At 43.6% G+C, this 20,020-nt stretch overlaps 1 protein-coding gene across 6 annotated transcripts in view; it reads right to left on the bottom strand.

Moving 5' to 3' along the window:
* The window catches only part of LOC106565279 (N-terminal EF-hand calcium-binding protein 1), a 61,676-nt gene extending 41,656 nt beyond the window's left edge, over positions 1-20,020 (bottom strand). For 3 of the 6 annotated variants that reach the window (XM_045691404.1, XM_014132215.2, XM_045691406.1), the window contains exons 1-2: positions 19,695-20,018; positions 11,258-11,282 (exon numbers count right to left, since the gene is read on the bottom strand). In XM_045691404.1, the coding sequence (XP_045547360.1) occupies positions 11,258-11,282; positions 19,695-19,820 (151 nt within the window). In that variant the 5' untranslated portion in view covers positions 19,821-20,018. Of the gene's footprint in view, positions 1-11,257; positions 11,283-19,694 lie in introns of all 6 variants that reach the window. The other 3 variants (XM_014132214.2, XM_045691407.1, XM_045691405.1) reach the window with 2 other exon arrangements.

The raw sequence follows: 20,020 nt of genomic DNA, 5'->3' as shown, positions 1-20,020 counted from the left end.
ACAACTGGCGACCGGTCCGTCACAAGGAGTCGCTAGAGCGCGATAGGACAAGGACATCCAGGCCGGGTCAAACCCTCCCCTAATCCAGAAAACGCTGGGCCAATTGGGCGCTGCCTCATGGGTCTCCCAGTCACGGCCGGCTGCAGCACAGCCTGGGATTGAACCCTGGTCTGTAGTGACGCCTCACTTCACTAGCCCGCTGCGCCACTCGGGAGGCCGGTAATGCTTTTACTGATTGCATATAAAGGAAGATTGTCATGTAGGAACTGATTAGTTGCTTTGTTATCCAACTGATCTTGTGTCCTTTCTGTCATCCTGCGAACCCTGTTCATTGCAGCTTGCAGCTATATTTGTATTTATTATTACATTTATTTGAACAACAAAACATAAGTCTCAGTACACTTCAGAGAAGATATGTTGAACCAGATTTTGGGAAAGCCTGCACAACACCAGATTTTTTTGGGGGAAATTAGACGGATAAACAAAACATTTTTTGGGGGGGAAAAGAACGAAAATTAGGCTAACCATAAAAACGTTTTGGTAGGGCCCTTTAAAAACATTGGTGGGGTGCATTAAAATCAGTTATGTTTTGCCTAATTCATTCCCCCCCCCCAAAAAAAATATTCTGGTTTTTGCTTAAAAAAAAAAGACATTTTATATCATAAAAACAGCTACATTTCATGTTCTATGCTCACAATAATGCTTAAACCACATCAAATCAAATGTTATGTCACATGCGCCAAATACAACAGTGAAATGCTTACTTACAAGCCCTTAACCAACAATGCAGGTAAGAAAAATACCAACAAAAAATAATTAAAAGTAACAAATAATTAAAGAGCAGCAGTAAAATAACAATAGCTAGGCTATATACAGGGAGTCAATGTGCAGGGGCACCTGTTAGTCAAGGTAATTGAAGTAATATGTTCATGTAGGTAGAGTTATTACAGTGACTATGCATAGACAATAACAGAGTAGCATCAGTGTAAAGGGGGGGGGGGGGGGGGCAGTGCCATTAGATTAGATGTTCAGGAGTCTTATGGCTTGGGGGTAGAAGCTGTTTAGAAGCCTCTTGGACCTAGACTTGGCGCTCCGGTACCACTTTCCGTGTGGTAGTAGAGAGAGCAGTCTATGACTAGGGTGGCTGGAGTCTGACCATTTTTAGGGCCTTCCTCTGACAACGCCTGGTATAGAGGTCCTGGATGGCAGGAAGCTTGGCCCCAGTGATGTACTGGGCCGTTCGCACTACCCTCTGTAGTGCCTTGCGGTAGGAGGCCGAGCAGTTGCTATACCAGGCAGTGATGCAACCCGTCAGGATGCTCTCGATGGTGCAGCTGTAGAACCTTTTGAGGATCTGAGGACCCATGTCAAATCCTTTCAGTCTCCTGAAGGGGAATATGTTTTGTCATGCCCTCTTCATGACTGTCTTGGTGTGCTTGGAACATGTTAGTTTGTTGGTGATGTGGATGCCAAGGAACTTGAAGCTCTCAACCTGCTTCACTACAGCCCTGTCGATGAGAATGGAGGTGTACTTGGTCCTCCTTTTCCTGTAGTCGACAATCATCTCCTTTGTCTTGATAACGTGGAGGGAGACATTGTTGTCCTTGCACCACACGGTCAGGACTCTGACCTCCTCCCTATAGGCTGTCTCGTCGTTGCTGGTGATCAGACTGTTGTGTCATCAGCAAACTTAATGAAGGTGTTGGAGTCGTGCCTGGCCGTGCAGTCACGAGTGAACAGGGAGTACAGGAGGGGACTGAGCACGCACCCCTGAGGGGCCCATGTGTTGAGGATCAGCGTGGCGGATGTGTTGTTACCTACCCTTACCACCTGGGGGCGGCCCGTTAGGAAGTCCAAGATCTAGTTGCAGAGGGAGGTGTTTAGTCCCAGGGTCCTTAGCTTAGTGATGAGCTATGAGGGCACTATGGTGTTGAACGCTGAGCTGTAGTCAATGAATAGCATTCTCACATAGGTGTTCCTTTTGTCCAGGTGTGAAAGGGCAGTGTGGAGTGCAATAGAGATTGCATCATCTGTGGATCTGTTGGGACAGTATGCACGTTGGAGTGGGTCTTGGGTTTCTGGGATAATGGTGTTGATGTGAGCCATGACCAGCCTTTCAAAGCACTTCATGACTACAGACGTGAGTGCTATGGGTCTGTAGTCCTTTAGGCAGGTTACCTTAGTGTTCTTGGGTACAGGGACTATGGTTGTCTGCTTGAAACATGTTGGTATTACATACTCAGACAGGGAGAGGTTGAAAATGTCAGTGAACTTGCCAGTTGGTCATGGCTTGCTCGGAGTACACGTCCTGGTAATCCGTCTGGTCCTGTGGCCTTGTGAATGTTGACCTGTTTAAAAAGGTCTTACTCACATCGGCTGCGGAGAGAGTGATCACAGAGTCATCCGGAACAGCTGATGCTCTCATGCATGTCTCAGTGTTACTTGCCTCTAATTTAGCTCGTCTGGTAGGCTCGTGTCACTGGGCAGCTCTTGGCTGTGCTTCCCTTTGTAGCCTGTAATAGTTTGCACGCCCTGCCACATCCGACGAGCATCGGAGCCGGTGTAGAACGATTCATTCTTAGTCTTGTATTTGCCTGTTTGATGGTTCGTCGGGAGGGCATAGCGGGATTTCTAATAAGCTTCCGGTTTAGAGTCCTGCTGTTTGAAAGCGGAGGCTCTACCTTTTAGGTCAGTGTGGATGTTGCCTGTAATCCATGGCTTCTGGTTGGGGTAAGTACGTACAGTCACTGTGGGGATGACGTCATCGGTGCACTTATTGATGAAGCCAGTGACTGATGTGGTGTACTCCTCAATGCCATCAGAAGAATCCCGGAACATATTCCAGTCTGTGCTAGCAAAACACTCCTGTAGCTTAGCATCTGCTTCATCTGACCACTTTTTATTGACCAAGTCACTGGTGCTTCCTGCTTTAATTTTTGCTTGTAGGCAGGAATCAGGAGGATAGAATTATGATCAGATTTGCCAAATGGAGGGTAGAGGGAGAGCTTTGTACATGTCTCTGTGTGTGGAGTAAAGGTGGTCTAGTGCCAGCACTAACACCGGATGTTCACCAAAAAGATCAGTTCTAGTGGCTATCGAAGGTGAGCATTTGCCCACTGAAGTCGGTTACGATGACGAACTGCAGTCAGGTCAGGACACTGGTAAGGACGACGAGCACGCAGGTGAGCTTCCCTGAGACGGTTTCTACAGAAATTCTTCGGTTGTGGCTCGTCTCAGACAATCCCGCAGGTAAAGAAGCCAGATGTGGCAGTCCTGGGCACACGTGGTCTGCGGTTGTGAGGCCGGTTGAACGTACTGCCAAATTCTCTAAAACTACGTTGGTGGAGAAAGTAACATTCAATTCTCTGGCAACAGCTCTGGTGGACATTCCTGCTGTCAGCATAGCAATTGCACGCTACCTCACAACATGATACATCTGTGGCATTGTGTAGTGTGACAAAAATGCACATTTATTGTCTTTAATTATTCCCAGCACAAGGTGCAACTGTGTATTGATGTTTAGTCAGCTTCTTGATATGCCACACCTGTCAGGTGGATTGACTATCTTGGAAAAGGAGAAATGCTCACAAACAAGGATGTAAACAAAGTGGTAGGCCACACAACCTCACAGAACGGGACCGCCGAGTGCTGAAGCGTGTAAAATGTGTCTGTCCTCGGTTGCAACACTCACTACAGACTTCCAAACTGCCTCTGGAAGCAACGTCAGCACAAGAACGGTTTGTCGGGAGCTTCATGAAATGGGTTTCCATGGCCGAGCAGCTGGGATGCAACGCATCGGCTGGAGTGGTGTAAAGCTCACCGCCATTGGACTCTGGCGTAGTGGAAATGCATTCTCTGGAGTGGTGAATCACACTTCACCAACTGGCAGTCCGACAGACAAATTTGGGTTTGGCAGATGCCAGGAGAATGCTACCTGCCTGAATGCATAGTGCCAACTGTAAAGTTTGGTGGAGGAGGAATAATGGTCTGGGCTGACTTTCACGGTTCGGTTTAGGCACCTTAGTTCCAGTGAAGGGAAATCTTAGCATACAATGACATTCTAGAGAGTTCTGTGCTTCCAACTTTGCGGCAACAGTTTGGGGAAAGCCCTTTCCTGTTTCAGCATGACAATGCCCCAGTCCACAAAGCGGAGTCCATACAGAAATGGTTTGTCGAGATCGGTGTGGAAGAACTTGACTGTCCTGCACAGAGCCCTGACCTCAACCCCATCAAACACCATTGGGATAAATTGGTACGCCTACTACGAGCCAGGCCTAATCGCCCAACATCAGTGCCAGACCTCACAAAGGCTCTTGTGACTGAATGGAAGCAAGTCCCCACAGCAATGTTCCAACATCTAGTGGAAAGCCTTCCCAGAAGAGCGGAGGTTGTTATAGCAGTAAAGGGGGGACCAACTCCATATTAATGCCCATTATTTTGGAATGAGATGTTCAACGAGCAGTTGTCCACATACTTTTGGTCATGTAGTGTACTTACTAACCAGTTAGCCGTCTAGGTCTAATTGTTTGTATTGCTTTACATTGGTTGTTATTACATATGTTCTTATGTTGTTGCCTCGACTCTTGTCTGTTTAATAAGCTCTCTAGGTATAGCCAAGGAAGGCACTGAGCCCCAAGCTGTCCCCACAAACCCAAGTGCTTGAAATGCCCTCCTCTACCTCAACGTCATAATTGACAGGTTAGTTCAGACAGAAACGTGCCATTAAGACGTTTAATGTAATGGTTAATTTTTTAGCATCCATCTCTAAACTCGTGGAGATCGTTTAAAAATATGCATATTTTGTGTTTCTTCAAATGCAGGGGTGACCTGTGATGGAATGGCATCAGACGTGACTTGGTGTCTTCCAGAGGTGGAGAAGAGGGCAAGTGACCTGGCAGAAGATGGTGAAACTTTTTAATTGGTAAGACAGCCTGAAAAATATACCAGGCCTTGTTTTAAAGGAATTTGACATATGTCCTTATCCAATATGTTTTCCACCTGATCACATCGATAATTTGAAATGTTGTTTTCCCCTATTGTATCATTTGGCGATGTGGCCCTGAAGGTGGTGACTGCCATCATGTCTCCATCGTTATACAGAATAGATGGAAGGGAAATGATATGCCCTTAACAATACAACCTGTAAGTGTACACGCTAATAATAACTTATAAGACCATTACTATAATGCAATCAACCTGTCCTATCAGTGCAGCACAGAAATGCCCTTTTCCAGGTGATGTGACAATGGCATTTCCGAACAGACTTACTAACTTTCTTCGTTTTAACTTTTAAGGTTGGAACCAACATGCAGTACCACCAGCAGGCAGAGAGGCAAGAACCGGGACAAGCGACACTATTCACAACCCTGTGTAATGTTCGTTGTAATTGCATTGCTGGACTTTTGGAAAAACTCCATGTATTTGTATTGTTTTAACTTGCCATCCAATGTGTTAGAGATGTGATAAATGAGGGTGGGGTATTAATGGAAGGGGTTTAAAATGTAAAAATAAAAGGAAACGTATGGTTTAAACTTCTCTTGAATGTTTATTTGTTTTAGCTGATAGTGGTGATTTCTTAAGTTTGCCTCATTAAGATGTGTGTGTGTTATGAATGACCAAAAGGTGTCTGACTTTAAAGTACAGTAAGTACACTGTCACGCGATAGTCTTTATGGATGTGTTATGAATGACCGAAGGTGTCGCACTTCAAACAAAGTATTACAGGGCACTACATGAAGTGTTAATACATTGTTTATAAATGTTCTGCTGATTTATGAAGGTTCCCAAGATCCACAGGTTAACGGTAGGGTGTGAGAGGTATTTAAATGAGTTGATGGACCTGCAAAGCTTGCATTTGTGTGTGTGTGTGTGTGTGTGTGTGTGTGTCAGAGCCAAGATGATTTGGAATAGTCCTACCTGAGACTGCCTAGCCACAAGTTATTCCCGTTCTGTCCCATGCTGGAGACCAGGGCTTGATTACAACCTGTTACAATGGTGCCAACATTTTGTGGCTGATCTTTCAGCGGGGGAGACCTGACTGGGCCTAGCACCGCACAGCATGGCTCCTTATATTGCTGTGTGCGTGTTTGTGAACATGTAACTTGATTCCAGAAGAAAGCCACTTTCAATTTCTTTATGTTGGGGGTTTTCATCAAGGTAAGTGTTTGCCTGGTGTGACTAACATGACTTCTCTTTAGAGCATGTGTCATCCTGAAGCCCAACATGTCACCCTTTATAAAGCACATGTTTGTCATATTCAACCTAGTGGGTTATGACACATTTGTCATTGGTGATTAAGTCACATTTATGCCACATTTATGAACCCTTTATAAAGCATGACATCGTTAGATGATGTGACACATTTATATAGTGCTTATGAAGCCTTTATAAGCTGCACTTAATTTAAAGCGGAACCAATTTGGTGAATAAAATAAAAATTCAAAAAGGAGGTCAGGACATACAGATACGTTTCCACCCAGAAGTCAAGACATTGTACATAATAATCATTGGAAACATTGCTACTGGACCTATAACTCGTGAAAACACATTGCAAAACACAGCAACAACAAAAAATACACTACCATTCAAAAGTTTGGGGTCACATCGAAATTTCCTTTTTGACGGGCTCTAACCAGAATAGAAAGAGTGGGAGGCCCCGGTGCACAACTGAGCAAGAGGACAATTACACAAGTGTCCATTTTGAGAAACTTACGCCTTACAAGTCCTCAACTGGCAGCTTCATTAAATAGTATCCGCAAAACACCAGTCTCAATGTCAACAGTGAAGAGGCGACTCCGGGATGCTGAACTTCTAGGCAGTCCAGTGTTTGTGTTCTATTGCCCATCTTAATCTTTGATTTTTATTGGCCAGTCAGATATGGCTTTTTCTTTGCAACTCTGCCTAGAAGGCCAGCATCGTGGAGTCGCCTCTTCACGGTTGACGTTGAGACTGGTGTTTTGCCTGTACTATTTAATGAAGCTGCCAGTTGAGGACTTGTGAGGCGTCTGTTTCTCAAACTAGACACTCTAATGTACTTGTCCTCTTGCTCAGTTGTGCACCGGGGCCTCCCACTTCTCTTTCTGTTCTGGCAGGGCCAGCTTGTGCTGTTTGTGAAGGGAGTAGTACACAGCATTGTACGAGATCTTCAGTTTCTTGGCAATTTTTTGCATGGAATAGCTTTCATTTCTCAGAACAAGTATAGACTGACGAGTTTCAGAAGAAAGTGCTTTGTTTCTGGCCATTTTGAGCCTGTAATCGAACCCACTAATGCTGATGCTCCAGATACTCAACTAGCCTAAAGGCGGACAGTTTTATTGGTTCTTTAAAATCAGAACAGTTTTCAGCTGTGCTAACATAATTGCAAAAGGGTTTTCGAATGATCAATTAGCCTTTCAAAATGATAAACTTGGATTAGCTAACACAACGTGCCATTGGAACACAGGAGTGACGGTTTATGATAATGGCCCTCTGTACGCCTATGTAGATATTCCATAAAAAATCTGCGGTTTCCAGCTACAATAGTAATTTACAACATTAACAATGTCTACACTGTATTTCTGATCAATTTTATGTTATTTTAAAAATGGGCAAAAAAAAATAATTTTCTTTCAAAAACAAGGACATTTCTAAGTGACCCCAAACTTAATAGTGTATATTTTTTAGGAAATTATTTTGTTGCTGTTGTTTGCTTTGGGTTTTTACGAATTACAGGTCCAATAGCAATGTAAAAATAAACACTTTTCTTTTCCCACTAGCACAGACTTTGCTTATAAATAATTTGTTGAGGGAAAATGTACTTGATACGATTGTGATGTGTGGTCTCACCTAGCTATCCTAATTGTAAGTTGCTCTGCTAAATGACAAAAATGTAGAAAATGTAACTTGCTACAAACCTGCTGGTCTAACAATTTTTGGTGTAAAAGCACAGACATTAGCCACATATTTTATGGTTTCTGGAAGTTGGTTAAAGTGGTGAACAGCTTTTACAGAAAATTACAGTTTCATTCTCAACCAGGATTTCATCATACATGTCAAGCAGTGAAGTTTCAGCTGTCTGTCTGTCCGTGGCCTCTCTTCCTCGGTGTGCACTGTCACTGTGTCAGTTTCCATCTTGTCCAGCTGTGTACAGTATGTACCATTTCACGTAAACCCTGTTTCTTGTCTGCATCGAATTAGAGGTCCTAGTACCAAGCATCGAGCATGGTGGCGACACAGTAAAGAGGCTCAGAGAAAGCCACTGAGTACTTTTGTAAGTTTTAACCCCACGGTATGTGTCAACAGTTTTGTCAAGCAGGCATTTCAATGCCACAACAGAAGGTTTCACGTCTGCTGCAGGCGCAGTTGATTAGCTTATTTCTCGAGTCAGTTGTTCGAATGGCGCTTAGCGTGTGTTCATGTTTCCAAGTTTCAAACATGTTCTCAAATGCCATTGAGATGGCAGCAGCAGTATGAGAACCAGCACATTATTGAGCATGCAATATGGCTTTCCTCAGTAAGAAATCCTCGTCGACCCCGACTCAGCATGCTCACGGGGCTGACATCGCTGGTCCAAATGTCAGTCGTGAAGCTAATAGCAGTGACACCCAAAACAAGTAGCTCATAGATGAACGTTTCAACAATACTGTGTAACTCTGGTAGGGCAATATCTGAAAAATAGTGTCTAGCAGGGATTGACAGGTCGGCGAAAGCCAACATCATCCACGACAGAGGACAGTTGATTGTCATGGGCAATGAATTCCATTATCTTGGAGTTAATGGATTTTGCCTTTGAGTTGTCTCGCTGAAATGTTCTTACTCTTTCAAATGACTGCTCAACTTGAACTTGTTTGCTTAGTATTTTTCTGCTTCTGTTCTGTGTAATGGTGTATTTTTCGTGGCATCATTACGTCATCTACTTACGTTATATAGGTATGCACGTCAGCTTTGACATCGGTTTTGCACATCGGTGTTAAACTAGACATCGGGCCGATGCCGATGTTTGCATTTTTAGCTAATATCGTATGTTTACGATATGCTCAACGATATATTGTGTATCCCTACTAAGAACACAGCTCCTACCACTCCCCCTTTGTCAAGTTTCAATTGAACATTCTCCAAAGAATAACAGTTTGCTAACTCATTAGAATGATTAGCTCTGAAACCAAATTGCATAGGGTGCAATGAGAAAATCACTAGTGTTCAAATGATCCGTCAATTGCTCAGCAACTACCCTGTCTGCAGCCTTAGAAATGATTGGCAAAATACTTATAGGTCTATAATTATTGATCATAAAAAAAAACTCCAGATTTATATGAGGGTAACAACATCTGACTTCGATTCCTTTGGGAATATACCTTGGTTTATGGATAAATTAATCAAATGTGTTATTGGGGAGGTTAAAATATCTTTGTTTTAAAGAACACGATCAAAACCACAGACATATTTGGCTTTAGTGGTTTTCAAGCTGCTTAAGATTGTTAACTTTCACCTCAGTAGTTGGAATCATATCAAACATTTTGACTGAGTCTCGCATTGGGTGATACATACCGTGCTCACTGTAAACTTTCGCCCCCAGATATTATACAGACTGAATAAAGAAATTGTTAAAAGTAGTGACTAGAGAGTAGCTATCCTCGATCAATCTTACATCAATTTTCAGTTTTATATCTCCCTTAAATTTGTCTTGCCTGATAGACAGACAGTTTATCTTTTTCCAAATTTGTTTACAATCACCTTTCACCTAATTTGTAACGTTAATGAAAAATGGCTTTCGATTTTCTTAACTCGGAGATCACCTTGTTTCTCAGCCCTCTGAAAATCATTCTCTTAATGTCTAGTCCAGTTGTATTAATACTTGCGATATTGTTTTTCAACAGGAACAATAAAAAAAATGCTGTTGTGTCTTTAATTGAGATAGAGCCCAGAAGTTTTTTCCTGATTCTGTGACCTGACCAGGAAACACTCCTGGCCCTAGCTATGATTGGATAAGCAGTAATTGTTCACCATTCAGTTTTCCATGGAGAAAAATTTACTTACACTAGAGGTCTTCACGGGTCCACCAAATCCCAAAATCTGACCTGGGACCCAATTCTGACCTTTATCTCGGTTCTGGGTCGGGTCTGATATATTGCCACGGATCTCAGGTATGTGCAATTAAAATGTATTTACTGACTGGACCTGATTGGACCCGTCCTCTGTTCATTTAATGTGTGAGGTGATGAGAACTATGCAATCTTTTTTATCAGTGTAAGCCAATTGCAACTCAATAAAAAGTAGGCCTATAGCTTAGGCTGGCCAGGTCCAGCTGAAACTGGTATCCGACACTCACCTTTACGTGCACCTGCTGCTGATGAGAGAGGAGGCGGGAGAAGGCGGGAGAAGGGCAAACTGACAGCCGCAACCAATCACAGAAATATAATCCATAGATGGCATTTCCCAAGTCAGGACTGACAGTCATTGCTAGCGTACCAAGGAGTTTCACAGTCAAATTGGTTCCAAAACCCTTCTATGGATTATATGTATATGGCAACAATGCAACAATGCAACAAGCTGTTTTATATTTGGCGCGTGTGCTGCCCAAGTTGCGGCCTTCCTGACTGTAGGTCTATGTGCTAGTGATAAAACTGAACCCACAGCAAAAAAATTCAAGCTATTGAACTTTTGTTTTTTTATATTAAATGTCATACAGTGAATGACTACGCTTTTAGGCCTATGCATGCAATGCCTTGATGCATTTAGCGCTAAAATCTGACAGCTGAACTCTGAGGTGGACAAATATTGTTTTAGGAAAGTAAAAACAATTAAAATAGGCTATAAAGTTTTGCATATGCTACACATCGAAACACAAGAAATTGTTTTTTTGGTACTTTGTTATAGGCTGTTAAGGACACGTAATGTGTGCTGAAAACACATTTAGCCACTATCCCTCGTTTATTGATGGCACTGGCTGCGCCAGGTCGGAGGTTTCTTTCTCTCTCTCTACCCTCAGATCTGAAAGATTCTCTCGGATCCGAACGGGCACGGGTCTGTTTTCCACAGGCTTTTTCAAAAATAGGTCTGACTGTCCTTGGGTCCATTCGGAACAGGCCTGTATTTCACTTTATTTATTTATGCATATTAGTTCTGTGTGGGAATGCCACAAAAGCCACGATTGAATGTAACAATAACAACCGCATATTTCCCCCCTAAATGGTACCATGTGAGGATGATCCTTTAGAAATGGAACAAGATAACTGTAAAAACAACACATTCACTTGAGACAAAATCTGATGTTTACTCACCGTTTTTGTCAGCGCGGCAGAAAATCTGAAAGAAAAGACATTTAGGTATTGATTTTAACAAAGCGTCAAAATAGGGTTTCTTGCAAGGCTATTTCAAATTGGGGTAATTCATCATAAAGACAGTTCCCAGAGAATGTGATATCCTTTTGTGTTAATGGAGCATTTGAGGGTAGGCTATTCCATCATAATTGAAATATACACTGCTCAAAAAAATAAAGGGAACACTTAAACAACACAATGTAACTCCAAGTCAATCACACTTCTGTGAAATCAAACTGTCCACTTAGGAAGCAACACTGATTGACAATAAATTTCACATGCTGTTGTGCAAATGGAATAGACAACAGGTAGAAATGATAGGCAATTATCAAGACACCCCCAATAAAGGAGTGGTTCTGCAGGTGTGGACCACAGACCACTTCTCAGTTCCTATGCTTCCTGGCTGATGTTTGGTCACTTTTGAATGCTGGCGGTGCTTTCACTCTAGTGGTGGCATGAGACGGAGTCTACAACCCACACAAGTGGCTCAGGTAGTGCAGCTCATCCAGGATGGCACATCAATGCGAGCTGTGGCAAGAAGGTTTGCTGTGTCTGTCAGCATAGTGTCCAGAGCATGGAGGCGCTACCAGGAGACAGGCCAGTACATCAGGAGACGTGGAGGAGGTCGTAGGAGGGCAACAACCCAGCAGCAGGACCGCTACCTCCACCTTTGTGCAAGGAGGAGCAGGAGGAGCACTGCCAGAGCCCTGCAAAATGACCTCCAGCAGGCCACAAATGTGCATGTGTCTGCTCAAACGGTCAGAAACAGACTCCATGAGGGTGGTATGAGGGCCCGACGTCCACAGGTGGGGGTTGTGCTTACAGCCCAACACCGTGCAGGACGTTTGGCATTTGCCAGAGAACACCAAGATTGGCAAATTCGCCACTGGCGCCCTGTGCTCTTCACAGATGAAAGCAGGTTCACACTGAGCACGTGACAGACGTGACAGAGTCTGGAGACGCCGTGGAGAACGTTCTGCTGCCTGCAACATCCTCCAGCATGACCGGTTTGGCGGTGGGTCAGTCATGGTGTGGGGTGGCATTTCTTTGGGGGGGCCGCACAGCCCTCCATGTGCTCGCCAGAGGTAGCCTGACTGCCATTAGGTACCGAGATGAGATCCTCAGACCCCTTGTGAGACCATATGCTGGTGCGGTTGGCCCTGGGTTCCTCCTAATGCAAGACAATGCTAGACCTCATGTGGCTGGAGTGTGTCAGCAGTTCCTGCAAGAGGAAGGCATTGATGCTATGGACTGGCCCGCCCGTTCTCCAGACCTGAATCCAATTGACCACATCTGGGATATCATGTCTCGCTCCATCCACCAACGCCACGTTGCACCACAGACTGTCCAGGAGTTGGCGGATGCTTTAGTCCAGGTCTGGGAGGAGATCCCTCAGGAGACCATCCGCCACCTCATCAGGAGCATGCCCAGGCATTGTAGGGAGGTCATACAGGCACGTGGCGGCCACACACACTACTGAGCCTCATTTTGACTTGTTTTAAGGACATTACATCAAAGTTTGATCAGCCTGTAGTGTCGTTTTCCACTTTAATTTTGAGTGTGACTCCAAATCCAGACCTTCATGGGTTGATAAATTGGATTTCCATTGATTATTTTTGTGTGATTTTGTTGTCAGCACATTCAACTATGTAAAGAAAAAAGTATTTAATAAGATTATTTCTTTCAGTCAGATCTAGGATGTGTTGTTTAAGTGTTCCCTTTATTTTTTTGAGCAGTATATATTGTGACAAGGAAACAAGCATGCAGAGAAATGCGTACATCCACTCATCCACACATTTATTCATATTCATAGGATCCCTTGTAAAACAAATAAAATCTAACTCAATCCAAAGAGCATAAAACAACCCTTACATGTGACATGCAATTGCTCAATCTGATTTCTCCATCACTTGGTGTAAGTGAAGAGTAATGACCTTTGACATCAGGATCCATCCCTAGCTCAACCTATGGCGTATTAATAAGCTGACTCCGACTATCACCTTGCAGAAGTCAACAACCTCAGGGTCTTCAACTAGCCTATGACCCCTACTGTCAAAGTTTATTTGCTCAAAGACCCAGACCAGTCAGTTGTGACAAATTGTGTGACCACATATCAAACTCAATTGTTTTTCTATTTTGGATGCATTTGTCTGAGCTAGACAAGCTGATAAGTGCAAGGTTATGCCATTGTGTTAACTGTAAATTATAGAAATACAGTTGAAGTCGAAAGTTTACATACACTTAGGATGAAGTCATTAAAACTCGTTTTTCAACCACTCCACAAATTTCTTGGTAACAAACTATAGTTTTGGCAAGTCGGTCTGGACATCTAGTTTGTGCATGACACAAGTAATTTTTCCAACAATTGTTTACAGACAGATTATTTCACATTATCACAATTCCAGTGGATCAGAAGTTTAAATACACTAAGTTGACCGCGCATTCAAACAGCGTGGAAAATTCCAGGAAATTATGTCATGGCTTTAGAAGCTTCTGATAGGCTAATTGACATAATTTTTGTCAATTGGAGGTGTACCTGTAGATGTATTTCAAGGCATACCTTCAAACTCAGTGCCTCTTTGCTTGACATCATGGGAAAAATCAAAAGAAAAATCAGCGAAGACCTCAAAAAACAATTGTAGACCTCCACAAGTCTGGTTCAACCTTGGGAGCAATTTCCAAACACCTGAAGGTACCACGTTCATCTGTACAAACAATAGTACGCAAGTATAAACACCATGGGACCATGCAGCCGTCATACCGCTCAGGAAGGAGACACGTTCTGTCTCCTAGAGATGAACGTACTTTGTGCGAAAAGTGCAAATCAATCCCAGAACAACAGCAAAGGACCATGTGAATATGCTGGAGGAAACAGGTACGAAAATATCTATATCCACAGTAAAAACTATCGACACAACCTGAAAGGCCGCTCAGCATGGAAGAAGCCACTGCTCCAAAACCGCCATAAAAAAAGCCAGACTACGGTTTGCAACTGCACATGGGGACAAAGATCGTACTTCTTGGAGAAATGTCCTCTGGTTTGATGAAACAAAAATAGAACTGTTTGGCCATCATGACCATTGTTATGTTTGGAGGAAAAAGGGGGAGGGAGGCTTGCAAGCTGAAGAACACCATCCCAACCGTGAAGCACGGGGGTTGCAACATCATGTTGTGGGGGTGCTTTGCTGCAGGAGGGACTGGCACTTCACAAAATATATGGAATCATGAGGGAGGAAAATTGTGGATACATTGAAGCAACATCTCAAGACATCAGTCAGGGTCTTCCAAATGGACAATGACCCCAAGCATACTCCCAAAGTTGTGGCAAAATGGCTTAAGGACAACAAAGTCAAGGTATTGGAGTGGCCATCACAAAGCCCTGACCTCAATCCTATAGAAAATGTATGGGCAGAACTGAAAAAGCATGTGCGAGCAAGGAGGCCTACACACCTGACTCAGTTACACCAGCTCTGTCAGGAGGAATGGGCCAAAATTCACCCAACTTATTGTGGGAAGCTTGTGGAAGGCTACCCAAAACGTTTGACCCAAGTTAAACAATTAAAAGGCAATGCTACCAATAGAGAGCCCTCGGGGTTCTGTATGGTTTTTTAGGTCATGGCGTGACTAGGGGGGGGTTTATCTAGTCTTTCTATGTTTGTTGGTGAGTATGGTTCCCAATTAGAGGCAGCTGTTTATCATTGTCTCTAATTGGGGATCATTCTTAAGTTGTCATTTGTTCCCACCTGCTTTGTGGGATACTGTTTTGTGTATGTGCATGTTGCACCACTGTCATGTTTCGTTGTTGGTTTATTGTTTTTTTGGAAGTTTCACTACAAATAAAGATGTGGAACTCAACACACGCTGCGCCTTGGTCCGTCCATTATCACGACCGTGACAGAATATCCCACCAATCAAGGACCAAGCAGCGTGCTCGGGAGGATAAAGTGAGTTGGACCTGGGAGGAAATCCGGGGAGGATGCGAGACCCTTCCTTGGAGAGAATCGCAGAAAGATCAGGAAGGACAGCAACGACACCGGGGCCCGCGGCCACAGAAACCCCCGCACATGGGGTGGTCGACTGAGCAGCGGGGAGTGCCAGAGCCCGTTTGGGAGTCGGTGGAGGAATTCAATGAAAGATACCGGAGAGAGGTGGTAGCGAGGAGTATGCTGCAGCGCAGGCGTACTGAAGAGCGTGACACTCGTCTGGTGCCATCTGCGCCGGCTCCACGCACCAGGCCTCCAGTGAGCCTTCTCAGCCCGGTACATTCTGTGCCGGTTCCTCGCGCTCGCCCTGAAGAGCCAGAAACCGTCAGGGAGGCGATGGAGAAGTTGGGAGAGAGAGAGAGGTGTTGGTCAGGTGTGTTCTGCACGGCATTCGTCCTGAAGAGCGTGTCATCAGTCCGGTGCCACCTGTGCCGGCTCCATGCACCAGGCTTCCAGTGCACCTCCCCAGCCCTGTACATCCTGTGCCGGCTCCCTGCACTCGTCCACCAGTGCGTGTGTACGGTCCGGAGACTCCAGTGACGGTCTACAGCCCGGAACCTCCAGCAACGGTTCACAGTCCAGAGCTTCCAGCAACGGTCTGGAAATTCCAACGACGGGTCAACGGTCCGGAGCCTCCAGTGACGGTCAACAGTCCAGAGCTTCCAGTGACGGTCCAGTGACGGTCCACGGCGTCCAGTCCCGCTCCATGGCCAGAGCCTTCATAATGCACCATTTACAACGTGCAGATAAAGGTCAGCCTTGCTTCCCAGAGCATCTCTGTTTCGGATGACACATTGGAAGGTGTTAAACTTGTGGGAACCTCGAGTCCTACTGACACTGTTCTCTATGAGGGGAAGGAGACTGGTACCCAAGTGACTGCCTGAGGATGATCTCCCTTGTCGTAACTTCCTGTTTTTCAGTGTACGGAAACGCACGCACGATCGCAGTCATGCACGCACACGCAGTCATGCACGCACACGCAGTCATGCACGCACACGCAGTCATGCACGCACACACAGTCATGCACGCACACACAGTCATGCACGCACACACAGTCATGCACGCACACACAGTCATGCACACACACAAATATTTTACACACGGTCAACAAACAAGCCATCAAACCTTCAGAGGAGAGTCTTTTGAAGTATCTGCCTTCTCCTTCTGCCTAATTCAAGCAGTTGAGATCTGAGGTTGTATTCCTCTGTGTTCAAATTGCAGCTTAAGACCATGATTATTTGTGTTCCGATTACAAATATTACGCACAGCTTCACACTCCAATGATTTCAAAATGCTATCATAAACTGTGACTTTTCTATGTTACCTATAGGGAAAAATGACATAAGATTACACATTTCCAAGGGCAAAATATACAATGGTATCTCAGAACTATTTAGCCTTGTAATATATTCATATCACAAAGAGCTCATCCACTTATCAACCGAATGAATTAGACAAACACACTCTAACGCTATATTTGGGTTGTTTATCTCGAGAGCGATAGAAAATCAAATCAAAGTTCATCAGTTGGCATTGTCAGGCAGGAGTGCATGCATCTCAATAAATCAATATTCTGAACTGCACAATACATTTTCAAGGAGATGATGGCAAAGACAATATATTTTTATCTAAGCGCATTCATTATTCTTCCTTTGGTTAGTGCATGGTGAGGAGAGAGGGTCACATAAATAACATATGATCACAACTCACTGTGATGAAACAAACAAAGAAACAAGGAATCCAATTAAAAGTAGGCAGTAAAAACCTCAACGGAGCTTCGGTGTGTTATATGAATAAGATATCCACAAATTAACAGATCCAAACTCACTGTGATGATCAAGGAACAAATAAACCAACTAACAAGGGATGCTGTAAAAACTACACAATAGAAGCCACTATGTCACTTTAGTGTTCTAGTATTCAAGGTTACTGTAAAAGCCGATGTAAACAGCAGTCTATCTACGGAGCATTTCCATTATTGCTTGTGTCAAGTTTGCAGAAACATTGCTGCTGCTTATAACTATCTAAGATGTGCCAAATAAATGATCTCTAAGTAAGCGCTCCAGCTATACATTTGGTTTGCTAACTTACTAGCTAAGTGGCTAGCTTGCGAGATTAAGCTTCTTTGTTACAGCAGAGACAATCAATCCCATCCAGAATCAAGATCCTTGCTGCCTAAATATGTTGTGTCCAAAGAAACTAACCATTTTTCAAATACTTTTTTAGGTTTGGAGAGCAATAGCGCCCCTTGTGTGCACTGTCAGTAATATCAAATACCCCGGTATGGTACAGGAACGTTGTGAAAATCTGGATGCCGCCCAACAAACACACAGTCTTGTACAGCTAACCTTGTGGGGCCACACAATTCAGTCCCATTCAAAATCATATTTTCCCTAACCCCTAACCTGTACTCTTACCCTAACTATGGATGCACGATATAGTCGGTGTACATATCGGAATTGGCTGATATTAGCTGAAAATGCCAACATCAGTATCGGCCGATGTCTAGTTTAATGCCGATGTGTAAAACCGATGTCAAAGCCGACATGCATAACTATATAACGAAGGGACATGACGTAATGACGCCACGTAAAATGTTGCACTATACGTGCAACACAGCATTCTGAAACTAGCCCACAATGTCTGCTTTTGGGATCAAGCAGTCAACAAGTCAAGCAGTCATTTCAAAGAGTAACAAAAAAGGCAAGACAATGGAATTTCATTGCCCTTGACAATCAACCGTTCTCTGTCGTGGGTGATGTTGGCTTCGCTGACTGGTTGAGCACCGGTTAACACTACCAAGTGCGTTATTTTTCCAATGTTGCCCTACCGGAGTTACACAGTAATAGCGTCACTGCTATTAGCTTCACGACATACATACTATGGAACGCCATTTGGGTCTTTGCATGTTAAAAAAGATACAGTAGCACTGTCAGTCTAGGAGAAAGGGTTAAATATCAGTGCTTGTGTTGAATGTTTTTTTTTTTGTCTGAATTACAGCTGTAACGACCCTTTGGGAAGAATTAAACTTGGTTAAGCTTCTCTAGTGTATGTGAGTTATTTACTCAAAAAAATTATAACCTAACTGCAAAGTCCACTATTGTGGCTAATCCTTCTTGTGGCTAGCTTCACATAGATGGGTCCGTAGATGCAGTGCCTTAGACCGCTGCGTCCATGTGTGTGTGTGTGTGTGTGTGTGTGTGTGTTAACTATTTAACTGTACTAGAATGCGTAAAAGGGTCGCTAAAATTTTAAATATCGGTTATCGGTATTGTTTTTTTGCACAGAAAAGATCGGAATCGGCCAAAAATGTAATATCGGTGCATCACTAACCCTAACCCAAAAACCTAACCTTAACCCTAGCTCCCAACCCTAACAAAATGTCCCCAGTTGGTCAAAAAAAAAAAAGAAGAAAAAAAAAAAGTTTACTATTCTTGTTAAACAAACAAACAAACAAACAAACAAACAAACAAACAAACAAACACACACACACACGTTGAGTTCAATACATGGTCGTCAAATATATCAGGAGTCAATGAGTGCAGTAAGGTGTGGTGGAGATATGGACACTTAACCTCAATTAAATGTTTGTGTTGGTTACAGTAGGTCGATAATGGTGTCTTTAGCCACAATATGGCAAGATCTATTTACCATGAATTTTTAAAACAAGATGCTTACAAAACAAGTAGTTTAATCTCCATGATGATTGATTATAAATACATACAGGTGGACTGGTTTTTTACATCATTAGCCTATAGTTCAACTATGCATAATAGTTTTTGTGCATGCTTACAAGGGTGGGTATAATTTGTGTTACGTTCCAACAGTAATCTGTTCCAAAAACTTCGTAAATAACAAGGTTGTAAACAAACAACGCATACAAAGTTGTATGGGTCCCGTGTGGCTCAGTTGGTAGAGCATGGTGTTTGCAACGCCAGGGTTGTGGGTTCAATTCCCACGGGGGACCAGTACGGGTGGAAAAAAAATGTATGACATGTATGTATTCACTACTGTAAGTGGCTCTGGATAAGAGCGTCTGCTAAAATGACTAAAGTGTAAAAAATGTATAGCGGGAGAATAAAATACCAGGGAGGGAGTGGGCAATTTTGTTGAGTTTTTCACTCACCACGTTTATTCTGAAAAATGTTTGTCCTCACTCTGGTAGCCTATGTACAAACATTAAGAATAAGCTACGTGGTGAGTTGATGCCTATTCGGCAGCTAGGTGAATTGATCATGCTACTTTGTATGCGTTGTTTGTTGGCATTCTTGTTATTTACGAAGTTATTGGAACAGATTCCTGTTGGAACGTTCCACAAATTACACCCACCGCCCAAATGAACATACATCAACCATAGGCAAATAAAGAATTTCAATAGCTTGATAGCTCTGCAGAGAGAATACGTGACTACTTACATCTTTCAAAATTGGAAGTCCATTAACAGGGCTATGCAGTAGCTGCAGTTGTTCCTGCTGAGCGCGAAGATGCTTATTTTTCGCCGACTGAAGGCACATCGTGATCATCTCTGTGCACGCCAACATCTTGATGTGGAAGATGTATAGCCGACTTGTAGACACCTGCTCTTTGGAAAGTGTAGCCTTTTGAAAATAGGTTCAAAAGTGTCGCCCTGCCCTGTTAAACCGAGGCAAAAGTGCTGCAACAGTGATGTTGATCTGCAACCGTGCTCCAGCAGTGATGTTGCTCTGCAACTTTCTGCGGTAGGTAACCCCACCTTCTAGAG

This window comes from Salmo salar, chromosome ssa12 (genome assembly GCF_905237065.1).
Source record: "Salmo salar chromosome ssa12, Ssal_v3.1, whole genome shotgun sequence".
NCBI classification, from domain to species: domain Eukaryota; kingdom Metazoa; phylum Chordata; class Actinopteri; order Salmoniformes; family Salmonidae; genus Salmo; species Salmo salar.
The sequence above is the reverse complement of the archived record's forward strand: the minus strand, read 5'-3'. Positions and strand labels throughout refer to the sequence as shown.